Raw genomic sequence first — 23,217 nt, 5'->3', positions numbered from 1 at the left:
AGTGGCTCTGAAAACACTCAGAGGTTGACATGGGAATTGTGCTGTAGACATGGGAATCGTGACAGTGATCTAAATTTATCATCAATCAGTTTCATGAGATATCTAACCAAAGAGCACAAAGGCTGACTGATAATTGAATATGACTTCAATAAAAAAGTTATGATGAACAGTTGTATAATTTAAAGTACATCATGCAACTTTTCTCCTTCAGACAGCAAAATGCTAGACCTGCACTCTTTCCCCTCACTTGGTCAAGTTCACATCCCATTACTTGTCACTCATCTTGATGAGCTGTCTACCTTGAAAGGACATCTGCCCACTGCAGGTGTCAAAAACACAGTGAATACAGGCAATCTGCCAAAAATAAATAAATAAATAAATAAATAAATATTTTAAATTCCCAATGTTCACTATTTGATGCACCTTTCAATTTGCTGTTCTTTCTTTTGTTAAAGCTTTCCTCACCTTGATAGCCACAACCAGCAAGTATGAGTAACTGTGTTACTGGCACATGTCTGGAGGTGAGCATTGTACCAGGAATGGGTGGATCATTGAGACATGATCTCTGTTTTCATGAAGTTTTCATCGGTCAGTTCCAATAAATAAATAAAAAAAAAAAAAAACTGTAGATTGTGTCTGACCTCTCAGTCAGCAACATCCCCCTCACCCAAGAAATCATTCATACAAAGCATGATGCCTAAGTTAACTTAACGCCAAGATGTCCGCTAACCCCATAAGAGTGGCACTTTCCTGAAATGACCATCCTTTTACAACGTGAAATCATGTCTTGGATAGTCATGAAAAATGAAGATGGCTTCCAGGGCAAAACCAGATGTGACCATAACCATGAAATGAAGCAATAAAGCAAAAAGATCTTGAGTGGCAACCAATCTGCCCATTTTGCTGATGATACGCCTATTTCCATTGATGCATCAATTGCTCCAGAAGCTATGTTTCAATGCAGTGGTCCATGTCCCCAACTTCACGCACAGGAGGCAGCATGTGGGCATGCACACACAAGCTGTATGGAAGCAGTGATAATATATACTGACTGTTATCTTTATAAAATTAAAGATGCAAAAGTGTGGGGCCGTAGTGAAGATCAGCTGGTGCTGTGAAACTCAATGACCAATACCAGCTACGTGATTAACATGAATGCATCCAACATGTTAAGTATTAAGGTGTGTTAGTGTTTGTGTGTGTATGTGTCTAACCAGATGTGTGTTGATGGAGTGCAGCCCAGTGACGGTCCAGTCCACTTCAGGAAGCGGCGCCCCTGATCCGTTGCAGCTCACTGTCACGTTGTCACCCTCCAGCACCAACACACTACTGTGGCTCACACTGATCTCTGGTAAGTCTGAAACACACACACACACACACACACACACATATATAAGTATATGTATATATACATATATATGTATGTGTGTGTATATATATGTATAGAGAGAGAGAGAGAGAGAGAGAGAGAGAGAGAGAATATAGAGTATATAAATACACATGTTTGACACTAAATCAAGTACTTTTCATAAATTTAATAAATTTAGAGTAAATTTAGCATGAAGAATGTAACTGATGGTGTTCACACTTGCTCTCTCACTCTCTTTCTCTCTCACTCACACACACACACACACACACACACACACACACACACACAGATGAGTCACCACCCAGAGCTAAAACTGTAGTCTACAGTTCTTCTGTCACAATCAACGCAAACTGCTCACATCAGATTTACCCTCTGAACTCATTTACACCTCCTCCTACATCCTGCCTTTGACTCATCTCTTCTTCCTCCCCTCCTCCCTCTCATCCTCCTTTCTTCTCTGCCTTCTCTCCTCTCCCCTTTCTCTTGCTCCCTTGTCCTTCCTCCTTCCCTCCTACTTCCCTCAGCTTTCCTCCATTCAATGCTCCACCCTTCTCTTTCCTCCCTTCTGTGCCCTCGTCCCCCTCCTCACTCCTCCTTCCCAGTTCAATGTCTTCCTGCTCCCTTTTCCTACCTCCCTACCTGCCTTCCTGATCTCCTCTTCCTCCCCTTCTCCCTCCACCTTCTTATTTCCCTCCTCTATCTCCCCCATTCCCTCACTCCTATCTATTCCCTTCTCCTCTCCTCCAGTCCTCCTTCTCTTACCACAGTTGTGGATGTACATGTTATGCAGTCGTATCTTAGAGGCTCCATTCCTGCAGTACAGCTGCTGTGTGTGGAGTCCAGCCTCTCCTCTCTGCTGCCACAGTTGGATCCATCGGATATCACAACCGCAGTCAAACACCACACCGTCCAATCGCCTACAGACACACACGCACACAAAAAAACAAAAAACAGCAAAATCACCAATAGTGACACAACACTGCACCGTCAAGCTGCCAGGAGACATCAAGAACAACAATAGCATCAACAACAAACACCACACCTTCCAGCTAACTGGAGACACAAACAACAGCAACATCAAAAACAGCTAACATCATGCCATCCAGCTGGCCTGAGGCATGAACAACAGCTAAAACAACACCGGCTACTTTCCATACAACCCAGCCATCCGGATACAAATATACAAAACAACAGCAACAGCAATATTACTAAAATATAACTACAGCAAGAAACTCCATCCAGTTCATTTTATTCAATAACAATATACACATCAATGACCAATTTAACACCACAAACAACAGTAAAAACATCACTGACAACAACAAAAATAAGCATAATAATAAGCAATATAGGCATCAGTTCTGTCAGTAAAACAGGCCTTTTTCACAGCAGCCATTTTGACACAGCAGGTAAACACATGTGTTACTAATGACTTTAATAAAAGCTCTGCTCCATGTAGGTCTCACAGAGCCGAGTCTTGGTGTTGGGCATGCTGCCTCACGGGAAAGACTCTGCTACACTGAAATCGAACTGAACCTCCGACTATTTCCTGTCAAAATGACTGTTGTCAAAAAGGTCTCTATAATTTAATGTGTGTGCCTTATTTTGCCACTTGTTTTTATCTGCTAGCTGATATCCATTAAAGCCTCAAGATCTGATAGCCATTACAGTTTCATACAAGTAATAATATTTTCTTTTTCCCCTGAAAAAAAAACATTTAAATATATTATTAAGCAAAGAAACACAAGTTCCTTTTTCAGTTTTAACTATTAATTCACAGTTTCACATGTAGGTCTGGTTAAATTTCTGTTCATCTCGTTGGGAAGTGACATCAGCAGCCCCACAGTGAAACCAGAGGCAGTTCAGAAACAGCAGAGGGAAAGAGCAATAAAATGGCATTTTTAGTCTAAAAAATGCCATTTTAGTGCTGGAATGTTTGTAAGATATGTGGCTTATGAAAAATGGGTCCAATATTTAGTTAGCCGACTATGGGGCTACAATAATCACTTCGCCCATTGGAGTGAAAATTCACAGCTGCTAGTCTCTGGACTAAAAGGGCGGGGCAGCTTTTTAATTTGTTGTACATTGTACAATGAACAATAAAGATATTCTATTCTATTCTAAAAAAAACTCAAAACACAGATACAGTGAGCTCTCTCCTTTCTGAACGGTCTCTACCTTAAGGTCTATATTGGTACTCATTTATGTCAGCTGTCACAAAGAGAGGCGCCCACCACCAGCATTACCATCACTAACACAGACAACAGAGAGAGGGCATCTACACACAAGCAATGTGAAATTGTTACTACGCAAACTGAACAATTGTGGTGTTTCTGTAAATTTGGTTAATCCATATGTGATAAAATATGCTTTAACCAGCACATCTTTTATTTACAATGATACTAAGTTAAAAAATTATATATAGACTTGGACTTTGACTAAATTTGCCCAGTGCTAATGACAAAGCAGTTGCTGATCCCACATTCACTAATGCTTGCTCGTCCTGGTGTGTGCATCGGTGTGTGTTTGTAAGAGATTACCTTTGGTAAATATTTTATACACAACTACTATAAGCTAGCCAGTCAGTTTTGCTGCATATGTATAGATGGAGTTTGTACTGTTGTGGAGTGGATCAGTTTTAATTTTCACAATATACTTTGTTAAAAATACGACTGTCCTGATTATTATGGCACCTAAGAAACGTCAGCTTCTTAACTATGTGGGACAGGATAGCATCTTGTCCATACATTTGTCTGTTATATAATACAATACTTCCAAGCTGAAAACAAGTAAACAGAATCTTCTCACTGGTATCGTTGATGTCCTCCTATGTTAAGTAAATATGTCAGACCTATCATATTTTGTGGCCTATCGTACTATGGGATACACAGAGTAAACACATAGAAAGCAACAGACAGTAAATTGATTTTTACCATGATGGATCTGAGTTTTCAATGGCCAATATAGAATGGTATCAAAATTAATGTAAGAATAATATACCACCAGGTTAATATTCCACACATAAGGGCTATAACAGTAACAACATTAATATAATCTAACCTAACAGCGGCAATGCACATTATAACAGCAACCGTAATAACCACAGAATTACGTCCTTCTACAACATTATTCAACATGAAGAAAATTCATCAATCAATCAATTAATTAATTAATTAGCATTCACTGTGACAACCACTATGGGGGGAAGATGACTATTTCAGGCAATTGGGTTTACACCAAATTGTGCAAGTCCTTCACCACCACCATTAAAAACAGCACAAAACAACACAACAATAACATTAACAATCAACATTATCAAGAACAACAACACTGACATTCTCAACCAGGTCATTATCAGCATTACCAATAACCACAGTAAAAATTATCAACATTATTAATGACAGCAGTATCAGAAACACCAGCAGCTGATATATGACAACATGGCATGCGTGCTAATAACCACAGATGTATGACTACATTGAATAAAAGTTGGATTTATTGAATTCAACAGAAAAGAAAAGCAAAAAAATGAATGCTTGCCCTGTGGAATTCAAATGCTGGAGGGTCTGTGGTGAATGTGGTGATCAGTCTCAGGGACAGGAAAGTATCATCAGGCCCCTGTGTACATTCAAACAGCACTCTGCATAATACCAAGCCACATAATTCAATACTGTGAACCCGCCTCCACATTTTGCATATATACAGGTCGGTGGCTGTGATTGGCCAATTTTGTCAAGATGAATGCCTGTCCAAATGTCCTTGTCAGGGGTCAATATTACATTGCTGAAAACATGAATAATGTATGCAGTACGTTCACCACACCATCCAAAGTAATGACAATAGATTGCTTTAGGTGAATCTCACTCATATTCAGATGCTTTAAGGATTTTATAGCTTGAGCGGCCTCTTTCCTTACACTGCACAACCTGTAACCATCCATTATATGATTCTTTTCTCTTTAATTGTTCCACAGATTTTAGTTTTATGTTCTGTATGAATGCACTCTTTTCATTTATTAAGTTTGATGGTAAAAATCAGCTACAAAAATAGGTGAGAGGTCTAGGGCCTTTTTCACCTTTGCAAAAGTTGTATGTGTTCCTACATGCCAGACTATCATTCTACTTCACACAGGCATTGCTCTGTAACGGGGCTCTGCTGGCTTAGGGGGTGAAACCTGATTACTCCACCCCCTGCTGTGACACTGACTTGTCAACAACATACCACATGACGAGCCTGACTGCCTGTGAGCCACTGTTCAGTAAGTAAGCCAGACATGGTTTGCCCTTCTTCCACATGCCACACAGAGGTAGGGGGTGAAACAGCAAAATGCTCATCAGTGTTTAACACAGGAGCCAGTACCAGCCGTCTGATCAATAGTCTCAAAAGTACCCTAGCACTTTAAGGCTCCATCACTACATGTTTTACTACTCATAGGTGGATCAGAGTTAAGCCATGGACCATGACGCCACACAGATGTCCTCCAGACAAACAAGGCTGTTGACAACACTGGCAGACTCTGTGTGGAGTGTGCACAAATAGTTGTAGGAGGGTCCTTGCCCTCTATCACACAGATGTGTAATATACTGCAACAAAAGATAGTGAGCAAGTATGTGCTTAGAGGATTTCCAGTTACTCTGTCTCCATGGCACACAAACCACTGCTGTGTACAGCCATGTGTTCTATATAGGGGGCCAAAGCATGCACTGGACATAAGAGGTGAATTTCCTCTCTTTCTCCATCATGGGGAGGCCAGAATTCATTCATTCATTCAGAACCTGGATTGTCCTTGACCTAAAGTAAATTTCCTAGGCGCGAGGGATGGATGTTTCCAAAGTGTAGCACTCTCTTCTTATCAGTAGAGAGCTGGGGTGAACCAAAACAAACAAAACAAAAAAAAAAAAAAACATGTACAAATCATTCAATTTTAGCCGAAGTCAAAGCAAGTGGCAGTGTTGTCTTAGCTGACTAGGATATAAACGAGGCTGGTGTAATGGGCTCAGTGGGCTCCTGTGAGAGGAGGTCAAAGACCAAAGGCAATTCTGTCTGGGGGTAGCGGAATGTATCACTGGATGTTTTCTCCTAATTCCCTGCAGGAAGTGTTACAAGAGAGACTGAACACTGACCTCTCTCCGAACCCATCATGACATGACCAGACCACCGATGCATACACCTTGATAGCAGATTTCATCAACCCCCTCTCTAGCAGGTGTTTGAGAAAGGAGAGAATGGATCCAGTTCGACAATTTAATGGGTCAACGACACTCTCTCCATACCACATCTAAAAACCCAATAAATTCACTTTGGGCATAAAATAGTGAATTGTGCAGAACGTCTGCAAGCAATCCTGCATGCATGAGTTTGTCCCACTTAGAAGCCAAACACTGAGAGGCTGGGCCAGACCAGACATTGTATACAGCTCTCTGTTCACTTGTAAAAATGATCGTCAGTTCTGAGGCACTGTCCACTGCCAGCAAATGAGTCAACTCTATCATGGCACTGCAGTGTAGTCTAGGGCTGAATTACTGACAGCTGCTTCAGTCTCACCCTGGAGGGTTAAGATGTAGGAGGGAAAGTGTACAGCAACATTTTTGGCCAAGGCATCTGCGAGTGCTTTTGCACCTGATAGTCTGCCTCCTTGGTCCGATTCAGGCGTGAAGTTGTTAGCTGCGTTTTTCAGTTGGTTAGGTCAGTGTCCGCACGGCCCTGTGTTAACCACACTAAAATTTGTAATCAAATGGCATATGGTCTCATGGGTCTTTTATGTATTGGACAGAACTTTTTTCGAAAGACTCTCCAGGTCCAGAAACAACAGCATGTGCAACGACCAAGCAATAGCAGAACAATGGATCAACAACGCATAGTGATGGAAAACAATTATTATTATTATTATTATTATTATTATTATTATCATTTTCTGAAAGATTTTAAAGGGACAGAATGATTTTGGTGACATCTTGTGAGTGTTCCATTGACTTGGATTGAATTAATTGAACTGAAAACTGAACGCATCGATCAATTACACAATATATGGCTCTAACTGGACAGAGAGTCTACAGCTTGTGTGTGGCGTGTGAGTGTGTGAACGGGTTGAAATGTGTGTGTCTCACGCCCAATGCGTGAGACTTGAGAGCCCTGGACACAACTTGCAAACCGCCAGACTTTTATCTAAATCGTCCCTGTCCTTCTTCTTTTTAAACCCTAAGTGCTCCCACACATCTGCTTTTAAATATGAAGGTGCTGGATTTATATTCTCCTGAATCTCTTAGCGCTGACTGCGTAAACAGGAAGAAAAAGACGTTGGAGTCTGTGTAAAGAGAGTATCTAAACGGGTAACTTGCTAGAAATGCTCTACAGCGACACTAGCGGCTGTCTGACCTAATTGCTCTTCCTGCAACGCGAACGGGGGAAATGGGCAGCGAACAGAATGCCAGACGGAACACGGGGGATTTGAATGGGGCTTAATGTATCGATACTCACGGCTGAAAAATCGCTACTTTCTGGGGAAACAAAATATCGATATATATCGCAGAATCGATAAAATTGCTCAGCCTTACTATAGTATATACACCGCTCACTTACTACACAGAAGTAAAGTAAGTTGTTTATTTGACAGTTTAGTATGGATTCATATTCGTATGTGTACATGCCTGTATATTTCAGCTGTGTATTTCATGCAATGCTATCGTTAGTAGATGATTTACTTTTTAACAAGAAATGGCCCAATAGCCCAAGGACATAACGGTGAGACCTCTAATTATACAATTCCATTTTGCCCAGTTATCATCCTTCTCTCCCTACTCCAATTGTCTTTTTTTTATAGCTGTGTATTAAAGAAATAAGAAAATACACCTTTAAATTTTAGGAGTTTGTTCAGGCAAGCTTTCCTCATAGATAGTGGATATCGGACACAAAAGAAACTCCACTATCTATGTAAAGTATAGACATTATGAATCTTTTTGGACTAAGCTTTCCTCATATATTTCACAATACACTACCAGCAGGGCCATTTTAAGTTATATAACCGACATGACCCCACTTGATTTTTTTGTAATTGTGTCTCCAATCAAATATTTTGTCATAGAGGTGGCTTGGTCTGGACACAGACTGCACTGAGTGATCATAGCAATATTAAAGGAATATTACAGGAATACTACATGCAGGAATATGTCCCTATGATCGTCTTGCTCCTCTGCAACTACCATTATCAACACACTGCACAGTTAGGCTGTTGATATTTCAGTGTCATGGTTGGGGCCATAGATTCTAAATTACAGAAACGTCAATCAGATAAAGGATCAACGAGTCAGGCAGACTAGACAAACATATTCAACTAAACAAACCCTCTGCCCCTGCACTCTCACTGTTATTAGGGGAAGGACAGGGGAACGGCCGGTCAACAAAGGGGATGCATTTTGGTCGTTTTGCAAACAAGGGGTAAGGCATGCCCCCTCAAATCACCTATTGGTTATAATTCAGTTCCTGTAGTTTAGGTTGGATTGCGTTCTCACTTGAGATGAACTGTACCATGATTCACTTGGAACCAGACCAAGTCCCAACTTCTCACTCCACTCTCCTGATCCATGTCCATCTCGCTTTAACAATGTTGTCCCACCACTCTCTACACCCAAGTTCTTCAGGCCACTGCAAATGGAGCCTTCAAGGCAAACAGCTGACCCGCCACTCATGTGTCCTCCTTGTCTGGGGAATAGGCAGAGGGTGGGCAGCTTGACTTAGGCTTGATTTGGAGGTTGACTGCAAAAGAGTCTCGCAAGCCGTGAGACCCACCAGCAAGCATCATTCTCAGTGAAGCTGGCAACAGGGTTTCCGCTGTGATTTTTAGACAAGTTCCCAACAGACAGTTCCCCAATCAAAACCTTACATCGGTATTTATGAGGCATGAGATGAGATGAGATCAAATAAGACAAGTTTAAAAAAAGAAGATAAAATAAGGCTATAAGATAAGATAAGATAAGAAGTTGGGTCATTGCAGTGGTAAATGTATTACATAAACAAGAATAAAGCAAACAGAGTATGTAAACATTATCAAACTGAACATTACAACAAAAGTATGAAATATATGAGCATGTATGCAGGATGTAACAATAACATTGTATGCAAATGAAAATAAGAATGAAACATAATGTACATGAAAAAGCGATATGAAGCTGTATCCGTGCAGACATGCTCTACACAGACTGCTTCCTAACAGGTAGCTCTCTACATGCCAGGGCTGAAGGGAATCGCACTGCTAACGGTTTTCATTAAACGCTGAGCCAGCTGAATCACATGAGGGATCTGAGCTCACCAGAGCAGGGCGGCCTGGGCTTTCCCTCCTTATAATTATGATAATTGTTAATAAGAGCTACCACCTCCATACATTACCCACTACTCCCCAGGGCAGTGCTGATATGGGCCAATATGCTGCTGCCACTGCTGGCTGAAAAAACTCAGGACATTCTCTGATATGAAACCCGCATCCATGGATTTAAAACGGGAGTCCAGCCTGTAACATGGCAGGGCTTTTACAGCAATGCCATCGCAACAAGCAATAAGACAACATGAGAAACACAGCAAACTGACAGCTGGGAGTTGATAAATGTCTAGAGGTGAGCAGATTAGACTTAGAAAAGAACAAAAGCAAACAGCAGTGTGACCCTGGATACAAAGAGCTAGCAGCATGATGTTTCCTTGAAGCTGGCTAATGATCCACGCTGCTACTCCAGAGAGGAGGTAATGATCACCGCCAGAGGCTGTTTTGCTGGGAAATGTACACACAGGTGCTTTAGCTGAGGAACCACAGATAGCACACAAGAATAGAATAATATATACTACATTGTTGCTTGCATGCTTTGATCTCAGCTTGAACACACTTCTCCCTCTGCTTATGCTGTTGTCAAGGATAATTTTTGGTTTTGAAATTTTCCGTATTTTATAAATCTCCTTAATTCTACCGCAGCGACATTGATCTTGGGGTGGTGGTGTGTTATATTTCCTGCGACCCTGAATCAGCACAGCCTAGCTATTTGCTCTAGGTGCTCTGCTTGTCAGTTTGTTCATGTCATTTCTATTAGAGTAGGTCTGCATGTTAAGCCCCTTGGGGTTTCCTTAGCTCACCTGCACACATTTCATCTCTCTCTTTACTTCTTTATACTAAGCATTGTATTTTATTACCATTTGTTATCATTTCACCTCACACTTTTATCATGATGAATGGATTAAACAGAAATTTTAAGTAGTAATCTGCAATATCCTCTTTTTTGTTTTATTTTGTTTATTTAGTTGACCTCTGAGCTGCTAAGCGTTCCTTGCTGTGGTGTTTTTGTGACTCACTCTCAAGAAATCATTTCTCAGTCAAACAGTTTGTCCAGTACAGCATTTTTTTTCCTTGCATTTGCTGCTGATGATGTTTGACTGTCTATAGGTGGTGCTCTTTTCTTTTCTTTGCCTGGTCAGTTTATGTTTATGTTTATGTTAACTACCCAGTTCTCCCTCTGTTTATTCCAAACAAAACATTGTTGCTGCTCCCAGAAATGTAAAAACATCATTTCCACTGTGCCAGATGATTTTTTTCCTGGGAAAGATGCACCTGACACTGGGTGTTTAGAAAAGCAAATATAAAAGCTTTCATGAATACTCTATAAGTTGAATCACTGCAGTGCTGCTTCAATCCAGTGACGGAGCGCAGCAAAATAGACTTGAATATGAGAATGCTGAGGGTTATTACCATAAAATGGAAGTGATAATATTCTCACACCATCTCCTTAGCTTCAAGAAGCTTGGAGGTAGCCGAATGCCTGTTTGACATCCATGCCTAGCAGTGTTCGACAACAGACTGAATGTACAGCTCTCACATCTTACTGCATGCTCGCTGCACTGTTGCTGTAACTCTGAAAGAAAATCTTTTGAAAATTAAGATTAAAAAAAAAAAATGTCCAATTTTAAGTCTCCAGAAGGTACAGTGTATAGTCTATCAAACAGCTGGCTAGACAGAGATCAGGTTCCCCTTATTTACAGCATTTGAGGGGAAAAAAAGGCTGTATAAGCTTTTGAGGTACTAGTGGGGAATGGATGCAGGATAAATTCAGGGTGGCCACTACTCATGTACAGTCACTCTAATACCCTTCTTGTCAGAGCTTTTACAGCATAAGCATTTTCCCCTGATCCCTACCAATTGCCTACACAGTTGCTTTTGCCACAAAATACAATGTCTGTATCATTGTTTTAACACACTGTTGGTTGTTGTTGGGCTGGCTGCATCCTTACCGTGCTGTACCTAATGCTTATGTCACGGATAAGGTATTCAACTGTCAACTGTGCATAAATAAATCTACATTTTGTCCTATCGTTGCTTCTCTCTAAGGTTGGGGCCGCCTGGCAAGTCAGCAGCCCTGCAGGCTCTCTCACTGGCTGGCTTTTTAAAACCACTATAGCATAATTTGTCTGAAGAGCCAGACCTGACTTTGGCTTATCGACAACACCACCTGCACTGCAATCATTTGGAAGAGAGGGGACACCCGAGTCAGGTCAGGGAAGGATTCAGGCAGAAAAAATGGACAAAGTGAGCTTACAGCAAGTTTATTCTTCAGAGTAAGGAGATTTTCACTGGGACTCTTCAGATACTTTGCAAGGTTATTTTTAGATGCAAGCAGTGTGGGGGGCAATTCATTGTAAAGTAAAGCCTTAATGCAGTTACTTTTTGTTGTAACAGAGTAAATTAACATATTTGTGTTCCAGTATCAAAATTACATTGCGGTTACTGATATAAAAAGAAGCTCATTGCTAATGTTACAGCATTATGTTACCAAAATAGCACATGATTTAAAAAAAAAAAAAAAAAAAAAAAAAAAAAAAAAAAAGTAAATGCAACTTGGAGAGAAGGAATTTAATGGTGCTGGTACAGTATCTTTACTGAAACACCTTAAATAATAAGGATTATGTGTCTGTCTTTATTTAGACTACTTCTGCTGGTAGCATGAGCTCTACAATATTTATTGGCCTAATGAATGCAAGTAAGTATTCTTGCACAATCCATGTAATGCAAAAAATAACTAATGTGTTATGTAACTAATGCGTAAAAAACATTATTTTTCAGAAAATTATTGTGAAATTTATTACATTTATAATGCAATGAGCCATTCATAACCAGCAGTCTACATGTAGGCTGACTTATGTTTAGTAGTGTTCTCTTTCTGCACCATATGTGAGGCCTTGTTGTCCCTGTACCAGTGTCAACAAGATGAATTCTCATACATTTATTACACTTTGGTGAATAAAGTGATTATGCTTCAGATAAATCTGACATAAACTGCCAAAGTACATAAACAACTGATTATGGTTTCTGCTCCATTATCACCTTGCTGGCTACACACACCCAAAGAATACCCAATCCACCATCGGCTAAGCCCCACCCCTTTGTTGTTGCTACTACCTTATGCTGTTTGAGCCAGCATGGAGCCCACAGACACACTCTGTCACCAACTGCACTCCCTGAGGAAAGATTATCTAATTTTTGGAAAAACAAAAAAGCGATTCCAGAGAGAAGCAGACATATGGTTCGACAATATGCATCTGAAGGATATATCCAGGATGTCAAACTGACTCAGAGGCAAAAACATGTTAAAAAGATAAAGACGGAGGCCAAAGCCTAGGTAACGGTGTAAAAGTGAACCACAACATCACCTGGCGATCAAGACATAGCACAGTGAAATTATGGAGCAACACTGTTCCTGTAAAGCAGGGAGGGCCTTTATTCACCATTACACTCATTAAAAAGCAAAAGCAGCATGTGCATATAGATGTCATAGCATACAAGTACTTAGTTCCACATAGCTTTATCCACAGCCAACACTTTTTGGGGTTTCATTCTGGTTTTGGAAAGGGGAAGAAACGCAAATCTCCTTCCAACCTCTCCAGGTAACAAGTATCACTATTACACATGCCCCAGGCACAACGTTTAACCATGACTAGCTCGAAATCCACAAAACCAGCCTAAAAATGATGAAAATCTGAAACAATTCCATGAAAGAAGCACAACCGTATAGTATAAGCTATGACTGACCAGTCTGTGTTCGAGGGTGGGGCTTAGCTAAGGGTGAATTGTTCATTTTCTACATTTCTCCAACCCCACTTGCAATTTTGCCTCCTTGTTTTATCCAGATTCAGTAAAACCCCTGGTTGCCCAGAATGTCTTCTGGCTGACTTCCACCTGAGTCTGTGGGTGTTCAATGCCTTGCTCACAGGCACCTTGGCAGCAGCTGTCAGTGGAGGGAGAGCATTTCTTTTTCATTTTCTCTTTCTTTCTCTTAGTCAAGCTGGTGACTTCTCCAATCTCAAGGCAACCACTTCCCCCAGTGCTGTCTCTACTTTTATATCCAATATTTTAATATTCCTTTTTACACTTTATAAGTCAATGAGAGTTTGCCCTAACTGCAATTTGTCCCTAATAAAATGAAGGTTCAAATTTAGTAATTTACCTGTCATACAGCCCTTTGAAATTTAATGTCTAATTCATTCTAATCCACTGGCACTCATATCAGAAGATTACAGGTTTGATCTATTCATATTCAAAGTAAAAATCCATTTTGCAACGAGAGGCGTAAATGTTTGACTTTGCAGCAGCCCCTGCTTCCCAGAGAGCTGGGATTAAAGAAGCACTAACAGAATAAAGGGATTGGGATGCACATTGCCTCAGGCAGATGGCTTTAGTTGCTAAAGAAGGAGAATATTTTCTCTTTTTGAGGAACAGATAGACTGAGCTTCCTCGAAGACGGCGGTGTTGGTGACTGCCTCTAGCTCGACTTCAAATAATCTCCAATCATATCACCCTGGAAGCCACGACAGCAGATTTAGCATTTAGCCGCCCCTTCACCCTGCTGCTGTTCTCAGGCTTGTGATTGGCTGGGCTGTGCACCACACTGCAGTAGCTCCGGTCCTTTGGCTAAAGGGCACACAGACAAAGAGGCAGAGCCGATTATCTGTGTCTCTTCCAGAGGCAGCACACAGCACTCTCCTATTGTGCAGCCTCAACGTGATGTTGGGGCCTTTTCATAGGAGCCACAAAAGACTTGAGATTATTGAGATTTCACTGATAATATTGTCATTGTCACTGATATTAAGATATTGCTGAGAGTGTGAAATATCTGTGCAACCAATCTGCGAAACAAAGCAACTGTTTTGCTGTTACACTTTACTGGTTTTGATAAGGAGCGCCCGATAAGGAGAAAAACAGATTTAATGAGTGTGACAGAGAGGAGCTTTCTTTTTCCTCCAAAATTTCAACTGTTGTCTTCTCCTGCGGGTGGCCAAGCGTACTGGTGCATGACTGTTGATTGCAACTCTGATGGTGTAAATGAGTCCCTGGTATTAACTACAGATTAAACAAATGAAAGCTACACTTGAGATCACTGCACTACACGTGATGCCTGCTCTCTTGAGGTAAATAGAGACATCCCAACCTTTTATTGAGGCAGATGAAGATCAAGTGGTGTGTGTGGTCAAACGAGTGTGACCCTCATCAAAATCTCAGTTTTTTTGCACCCAGACAAAAACTCATTGGTCAAAAAAGCAGAACTGACAGATACCAAGATACCAAGAGTCAACTCGACAGGCTGAAACCTTGGCTAAGCGCCAATTCCATCTCTCAAACTTGTTGAATCAAGGAATCTACCCTTTAGAGATTAAGCCTTTACTGCTAGCCAAGCGTCCAATATGATAGCAACTGCACTTCTTGAGTGAAACATGTAGAATCCTGTTAAATCGGTGAATTACTATTTTAAAATGCAAAATATATGTAAAGTTGTGATGCAAAATGAAGGAGACAGACTGCTTTGTTAAAGCTACTTGTAATTCAGTGTCGAATACACCAGAATGATTGGATTTTTTTCTTCATTTTCTTGTGTTTCCTTTTCTATCAACCACCAGGTCAGGTTGCTGGATGTGTATAATTTAATGTGCGACATACACCAACATCAATTCAGCACTGTTATTTTAATTTGAAGAGTGAAGAGTTGTGAGACAACTAGAAAGTGGTTTTAAGTTACAGTGATCCTCAAGACCTATGAGCTGAAAGAGAACAATGTACCTAAATAAAGGATTTCATTAATTAATCAGTGTAAACAACCTTATTTATTATGCTTGGCAACATGTCTAAATTGTGATTTCAGGATTCAAAAAACAGTAAATTTCCAGATCTTTGTAGGTCACCTTCACTGCGATACAGATTTGAAATCGAGACACTTACAATATAAACTCCAAACATGAAAGAATAGACTAACAATGCCTAGTACGGTGATTGAGATAACATGGTGTAGCAACAGCTTTGTGGCAAAAGGCCATACTCTCTATTCGTCACATGAAATGGTAATTATTTCAGCTGGTTTGATCTTCCTCCTATTTACATAATATCACTGTTGTTTAGCAGCACGAGCAGGCTCTTGTCATTGACACTGCATTGTGCATTATTCTAATAATTACAGATTAAATGCAATAGCCACCTGGTGAGTGTGCTTCATTTGGCATGATTGACTTAGCAGGATAATATGGTTTGGGAGAGCACACAGACACAGTGAGGAGAGTAATGATGTCAGGGCCACGTCTCTGGCTCTGCCCATGATAGAGTGACTCATTTCCTATTAGCGAGGCCTGATTCCACATGGCTTCCTTCTTACATAAAGCCCCGGCCCACGTCTGTGCCGCCACGCCACTCCAACTGACACCTCTTAACCAAACACACCAAATGGAATAGACACAAACCCTCACTCCTCATCAGCATTCACAAGGAAACACTGGCGTTACCCTGGCCGTGCTTTCCATGTAGAACAACAAAGACACCATTTGTACACATCTAAGACGGTTGCTTAGGAAGCGATAGGATTGCACATCGGAGCAAATCATGATCCACAAGCTGGAGAGGTGATTTGGATGGGACAAGATGCGTAAGTGCTCCTTACTTTGGTTTCTTGTTTTTCCTGCATACAAATGTGATGTTAAAGACTAAATCTTGTGTTTGTCAAATCAAGTGGAAAAAATCTGACAATCCCACTTGTTTCCAGATTTTTATTTAGTAGTATCAGGAAAACAATACAGGACTCAAGAAAATTCTGGAAACAAGCACTGGAATCAATTGGGATTATCTCATCCTACTGGCAGATTTTTTTTCCCAATTGTAGAAAATACATGATTTTAAGACTATACATGAGACTAAATGACCTCTTAAGATGATTTTTTTTTTCTTTGTGCAGCGAATAAGAAATTCACGACTAAATAATAGGCACAGCGAGTGGCACAGAAACCCATCTGGCCTCCAATGACACAGGGTAACGGCCCAGTTAGAGGTTACACTTGCGTAACGTGGGTCTGTCTGGGCTCTGGTGTGAATAGCTTCCTACACAGGATGGACGGGGATCAGCATGCGCTCACATTCACGGGTCTTGTGTGTGAAAGGGATGTAAGTTGCTCCGGAGCCAGCTAAATGCCTAAAATGTAAAATATATACTGTTGATGTGCACAGGGCTTTCCCTCCACTCTGCAGCGTGTTGAGGCAGGACTACCCCAGATCAGCATTGTGCCGTACTCTCAGAGGATCTGCCCCGCTTCTACCTCTGAAAATAGCACAATAAGGAGGCCTGCTTTAAATAGTTGTGTCTTCTCTCGCATTCCTGCAGCCCATCATCCGGCTATACCTCAGCTTTCTCTAGCAGGAGCCGCAGGAAGGAGTGTCTGCGCTCGGAGAGAAGCGCAGGTTCACATGATGGACAGTTCTGACAGCCGTAATGATGTGTAAATTACAAGCCGGTCTGCACTGCAATGTTCTCCCTGGTGGTGAAAGAGCAAACTCATTTCATAAACATGTCGATCGCTCAAATATTCATAACAAACAAGAAAATGAGGTCAGATCCCCTCCTCCTACCAGACCATTACATTTCCTCTGTGTGTTAATTAAGTCAGCAAATGGCTTCTAAGATCACAGTGCCACTATACCGCCTTTAGGTTCAGTCAGAGTCGTTTTGCCTTCTTGCTTGTATTCAAACAAATTAGAGGTTTTGTATAACACGGGCAGGAATTATAATGGCATGCAGCGAAGACAAGTTCTATTGAGGCAGATAGTATGCAGGGAACGATGATAAATTGCTCTAATCTAATACAAACAAAGCCGTTGTGAGCGTTGAGGCTCAGCGGGCGAAGTCAGACAAGGGAAGAGGACTTACAGCTCAGAGAGTTGGAGGTTCTGGAAGAGCTGCCATGACAGCGTGGTGAGAGGGTTCTTCGACAAGTTTCTGCACAGAGAAAAACATGAAGAAAACAAAGACAGAGTTAGAAACAAGCACAGAGAGAAAACAAATTCAAATTATTGTATTTTCTCCACTTCATGCAATTTCTGTTTTGTACCATTCAGTTTGGAGTTTTATTGTCCCTCAGTTTCTGTTGCTGAGTTTACCAGTTTCTATCTTTGACATTTTGCTATGTCATTTTCTTTTTTTTTGTTTTCTCTGTTTGTACAGTATTTCTCTCCTTCTCAGAGTGTAATCTTTTGAATGTACAACTGAACTAAACTAAACATGACAAGTAGAGGAAACGGACATACCATCCTTGAGTGTGCATTTGTGGAGGCAAAGTGCTCTAAACAAAACAAGGGAAACTGGCATCAGTGAGAGGAGCTTTAGGGCTCAACCAACTCAATAACAGAAAGTTGACCGCTTTCAGGATAAATAATTCAGTTGACTTAAGGAACCCCTCCGGGCTAGAAAGCCACTAAATTCAATAGCGAATGGCCAGAAACGCACAAGTGACTTGACCAGAACCCTCAAATCAGTTTAAATATGAACATCAGGCACACATCCATACAGTCATCTAGCAATCCAGAGTCTCCCTGAGAGCATTAACACAGCAGTTTGTCATAGGGTGCACCATTAAAACCCATCATCAGCCCATACGGCATCAACTCAATTAGGATACAGTGAAACATTCAATCAGATAATGTGGTTTCTGGGCTGTGGGTGGATATGGTCTCTAGTACCCAATTAATGACTCATATGCTTTGCACATTATTTTCATTTTGAACCCACAACCAAATAACACAGCTCAGTGTCAGTATCTAGGTGCAGTCAACTGAAATCACAATCACATCAACGGTAAATACAGTCAATATAAGGTAACACTTTAACACTGGGACACTGAGCCACTGGAAAAAGTAATTGATAAATGGTATATAGATTAGAACACAGCAGATGGTGTGTAAACATAATGCACTTGACAATTTCAATGCCAGGACATGTGAATTAAAGTATGAAAGAAATCCGGATGAAGGTAGGTTTGAGTGTGTGTGTGTGTGTGTGTGTGTGTGTGTGTGTGTGCAAAATGGAAGCAAAATTTACTGACATGAAGGGAAAAAATACTAAAAATTAGGACAATACAAAACAATAAAACACTTGTGTGGTGGCAGGTACAGAATGGAGCAAAACTAGGCCACAAGCAACCGGCAGGGCAGGGTGGTTTATAGGAATTGATCACGTTCAGCAGGGCCGTACCGAAGGACTCAAAGAAACTCACTCATGGATGAATGCACAGTACATACTGTGGTTCTGTGCAATTTTGTGCTTGTTATCATTTAAGTCGGTGACCTGACATATTGAACGGGAACATTTGATTCAAAATAAAAGAAGCTTATGTGAAAGTTCAATAAGGAAGATGGGAAGATCTTTTTTTTTTTCTTGCATTCCTTTTCATTTATCATTTTCAATTGTTTACTATGTCCTATTATGTACTATTTCCTACTGATACCTTTCTGTAATGTCTAAGCGCCACCATCATTTTTGATTTTCCCACACTCTCATAGCACAGCCTGTCTCATTCACTTAATTGCAAGCACCACCATAGTTATCCAATCAGCATTCTATAAACACTTAGCTGTCCAATTGGTTGGAGGATGCTCAGTTTTAAAGGTCACAGCTCATTCTGTCATTCTGGTGTCACAGTCACTGAGCAGTGCATGACCCAACTCCTCCCCCATCAAAAACTATAATAAGGTCGTCAGACTGTTCAGTCAACAGGGCTTCTTCACCAGTCGTATCACCACCACCAGCGTCGAGACTCTGAGCGATCCTGATTGATCTCCTGTATCATCAGATGTCTCGTTCTGTGAAGATGCTTTTTTTTTATAATAGCACCTAATCATGAAATGTCTATGAAATTCATTATAAATATCTTCTTTATACTTCCGACTTCATAATTCCTTACTGAAATATAGATGTAGATTTAATTTTTGACATCAAGGCTGCGTTTTGTATGACTCCCTGCAAAGCATAATTTAAAGTCAGCAAAAGCGAGAGCAGGGAGAGATCAATGCAAACCCCCCTTGGGGAGCCATGAAGAGACAGAGGAGTCCACAGGTGGATGCTGGGTAGTGGCGGGGTGTGTGAGCTGCCAGGCAGCACCAGCAGTGATAATGGCAGCAGGACAAGCAGCAGCAGAGAATAAACGGGTGAGTCAGACGATGTAAACAGGCTGCACAACTGGTGAAGGCAATCAGCTCATAAAGATCAGCTGATCCTGAACACAGAGCCACCCCAGCCTGCCTGAATGATCTTTCATGTATCTATACTTTCCCCAAAACACTCTTCCAGCACACACACACACACACACACACACACACACACACACACACACACACACACACACACACACACACATACACACACACAGACATGACAGCAGGTTAATTTGTGTGGAAGACCTGTGTAGACATTTAACTATTAGATACTCCTGTAACCAGCAGCAGTCACCATGGCAACATGGGCATATGGATGTTGAAGGCCTTTCTTATTTGATGTGATACCACACATACACACACACACACACACACACACATCAGTTATAATGCGGAAACACTGTCAGGTTGGAATGAGCATGTTAGTGAGAATGCATTGCATGTCAGTTGATGGAATCTATGTGAATATATGAAGATGCTGCAAGAAATTTTACCTCACCAAGAAATCCTGTAGTCCCACAGGAGCTAAAGTTTTTTTTTTTTTTTTTTCTTCATGCAAAATACATTACAGCGAGGGAGAGAAAGAAGGCACGGAGGCAAACAGCAGCTTATTAGTTGATGCAGAGCGGGGCCTCTTGAAGTTTCTGGACCAAATTTAGACCTCAGACCCCCAAAATGACACACTTTACAGAACACAGACCCTCAACTGATCAGATTCAATTAGATAGATAGATAGATTTTTATTGTCATTGCACAATCATATACGTATAATAATGCAACGAAATTAGGGCTCAGTCCTTTCGGTGCAGGGGAGAATAGAGAGCATCGTGCATCTTGCTAGTTGAATAGCTAAGTCCAGTAATAGATGGCTGCAGCCACGTCTCTGATATCAGAAAAAAATTCAACAGTCACGGAAACACTTGTTGGATGTGCAAGCACAGTTCGTCATCCCGTGTTCGCCATGGACCTGGCGCTGGAAAAAGCTGGGAGGCGGCGGCCCAAAGGGCTGTCCTTTCAGCCGTGTCAACGCACCGGCCCTGCAGCCTCGGCGTCCTCCAGAATGTCCTGGCAGCGATGAAAGTCCGGTGAAATTGGCATCCCGCAGCACAATCCCAAGCTCAAAAGGTCCTGATAACTGTTGTTTCCTTTGCTTGTTTACGTTTCCTCCTGGACTTGTCGCTGGGAAGAACTATCCACGGAGACCCCGGTGTTCTAACGGCATCCTCCGGAATGTCCTGGTAGCGATGAAAGTCAGGCGAAATTGGTACCTCGCAGCACAATCCCAAGCTCAAAAGGTGCTGACGACTGTACGCGTACATTGCCCAACATAAGGTGGTGTTTTAAGCTAAAAACACAACCGTTCACACATACAAAAACATATAATACGGCACCGAGAGTGGAGAGCTGTAGCCGCTGTGTCTATGCGCGCTGCCATGGCAACCACCAAATACACAGACACCTGGATTTTAGTGCTGATTTACTACTGAACTGTAGAACCGCCTATACACTATATAGGTGACAAGATAATAGCAGTGAGTGTTATAATACAGCCAGCTGTCATTCCCTAATTTGGATCATTTCTGGTGAATTTCAACTGCATTTTGAATGAAGTCCACATTTTGCTGCAGACCCCCTGGAAGCCCATTCAAAACCCCTGGAACCCCCTCAAAGATCCATGGAAACCCTCTCAGAAAGCTCTGGAACTACCTCAAAGACCCCTGGAATCCCTTCAAGGAGACCTGGAACTGCCTCAAGGACTCCCAGAATCTCCTCAAGGAGCCCCAAAGGTCCTTACAATGGACCCGCACAAGGAGCCTGCACCCTGCTGTTGAGCTTAACAGCCATGACTTCAGTGTCTGTTCCTCTGTTTGGTCTTCAGCAAGCAAGAGACTTGCCAGAGCTGTTGCAGTTCCTAATGCCCTTTAAAGCTGCAATCTGTATCTTTTCATATCTTCATTCATGGTTTTCTTTTTCATGTTCTAGTGTTCATGTATCTTCTTACTAGGGAATTTGCTGCTGCAATGAACCAATTTCCCTCTCGGGATCAAATGAAATTTCATCTTATCTACTCTTGTGTTGTGCTGAAATCCAACAAAAATGTGTGTTGTCTCAAATTAGGTTCACAGATCTGTCGCAAATGCCTCATGCTTTTGATGATTAAAGGAGGAGAATCTGATGCAGATCTAGCAGAAGTTAGCAATGCTAACCTTCAACTGTGATACAGACAACCCTGAAAGAGCATTAAAACCTCCTGCTATAGGAGATGCTACCCTGCTGAGATTTTTCCTATGTAGAAAAATAAAGTCTTAGTAACTGCACAAGTAATAGTAAGTAACAGTAAAAAAAAAAAAAATGTACTAAGCGTAAAACTTATTGAGTTACTTTACATAAAGCAGACATTGTTTCACATCTGTTCCTTGCCATGTAAACTGGATGTGAGACAGGGTCAGTGTGTGACCCTGTACACTGATAAAGACTTTGTTGAGCTTTGTAAAAATAATAATCTTTCTTTATACAACCTGTGATAATAAAAGTAAAGAAAATGGCCGCTTGTATTATTCAATAACGTCACCACACTGATGTTTTGATGGCACTAGCAGACTAGCAAGACGACACAAAAATAAAATAAAATCAATATCCAATAAGCACGCACTTGTGCAGGTTCAGTTGTAATTTTCCATTATGCCAGTTTCTGCTGCAGTGCTTGTGTAGAAGCTATAAAATCCATCCTCTGTATTGAATACTTGAGTTAAAGCACACTTAAATAAAAGTAAACATGCTTGCCCTGAATATACTCAAAAAAGGACAAATACACAAAAAAAGCTACTCAATTAAAATAAGAGGAAATGTAAATTGTACTGTGCATACAGATCTGGCTTTGACACCTAACCAAATACCCGCATTGCTGAGCAAGAGGAGCAGAGAGACAGACAGGAGAGGAGGGGAGCGGAGAGGAGAGGAGAGGAGAGGAGAGGAGAGGAGAGGAGAGGAGAGGAGAGCAGAGGAGAGGAGAGGAGAGGAGAGGAGAGGAGAGAAGGTTGCTGAGTCTTTCTGTGCAGACGGTGGGACCTCTTTCACATCTCTGGCAGGAAGTGTTCTGTTTTCAAAGGTCATCCTTTGCATCACGACGAGAAATGTCAGCTAAAATTGGATTGGGGGGGGTGGTAAATGAATTAATAAATATATAAACAAATCAGCAAATAAGCCATCAAACCAACGGGATGCCACAAGACAGGAGGTGAGGCAAGCCAAGTGGTGTGGAGAGGGGGGCCAATGATTATTAAATTAAAAAATTAGCGGTGTAGAAAATTAATCTATTTATAAGCAGGGCAGCTCTGTTTGCAGGCTTGAAAGGACATAACCC

General features: G+C 41.3%; 1 protein-coding gene across 1 annotated transcript in view; it reads right to left on the bottom strand.

The window, feature by feature from the left end:
* The window catches only part of ntrk3b (neurotrophic tyrosine kinase, receptor, type 3b), a 186,190-nt gene that overhangs the window by 91,065 nt on the left and 71,908 nt on the right, over nucleotides 1–23,217 (bottom strand). Inside the window, exons 5-7 of the mRNA XM_030048588.1 lie at nucleotides 17,575–17,643; nucleotides 2,132–2,286; nucleotides 1,215–1,357 (exon numbers count right to left, since the gene is read on the bottom strand). Of these exons, the coding sequence (XP_029904448.1) occupies nucleotides 1,215–1,357; nucleotides 2,132–2,286; nucleotides 17,575–17,643 (367 nt within the window). The remainder of the gene's footprint in view (nucleotides 1–1,214; nucleotides 1,358–2,131; nucleotides 2,287–17,574; nucleotides 17,644–23,217) is intronic.

Source organism: Myripristis murdjan, chromosome 3, assembly GCF_902150065.1.
Source record: "Myripristis murdjan chromosome 3, fMyrMur1.1, whole genome shotgun sequence".
NCBI lineage: Eukaryota > Metazoa > Chordata > Actinopteri > Holocentriformes > Holocentridae > Myripristis > Myripristis murdjan.
This window is presented reverse-complemented; position numbering and strand designations above follow the sequence as displayed.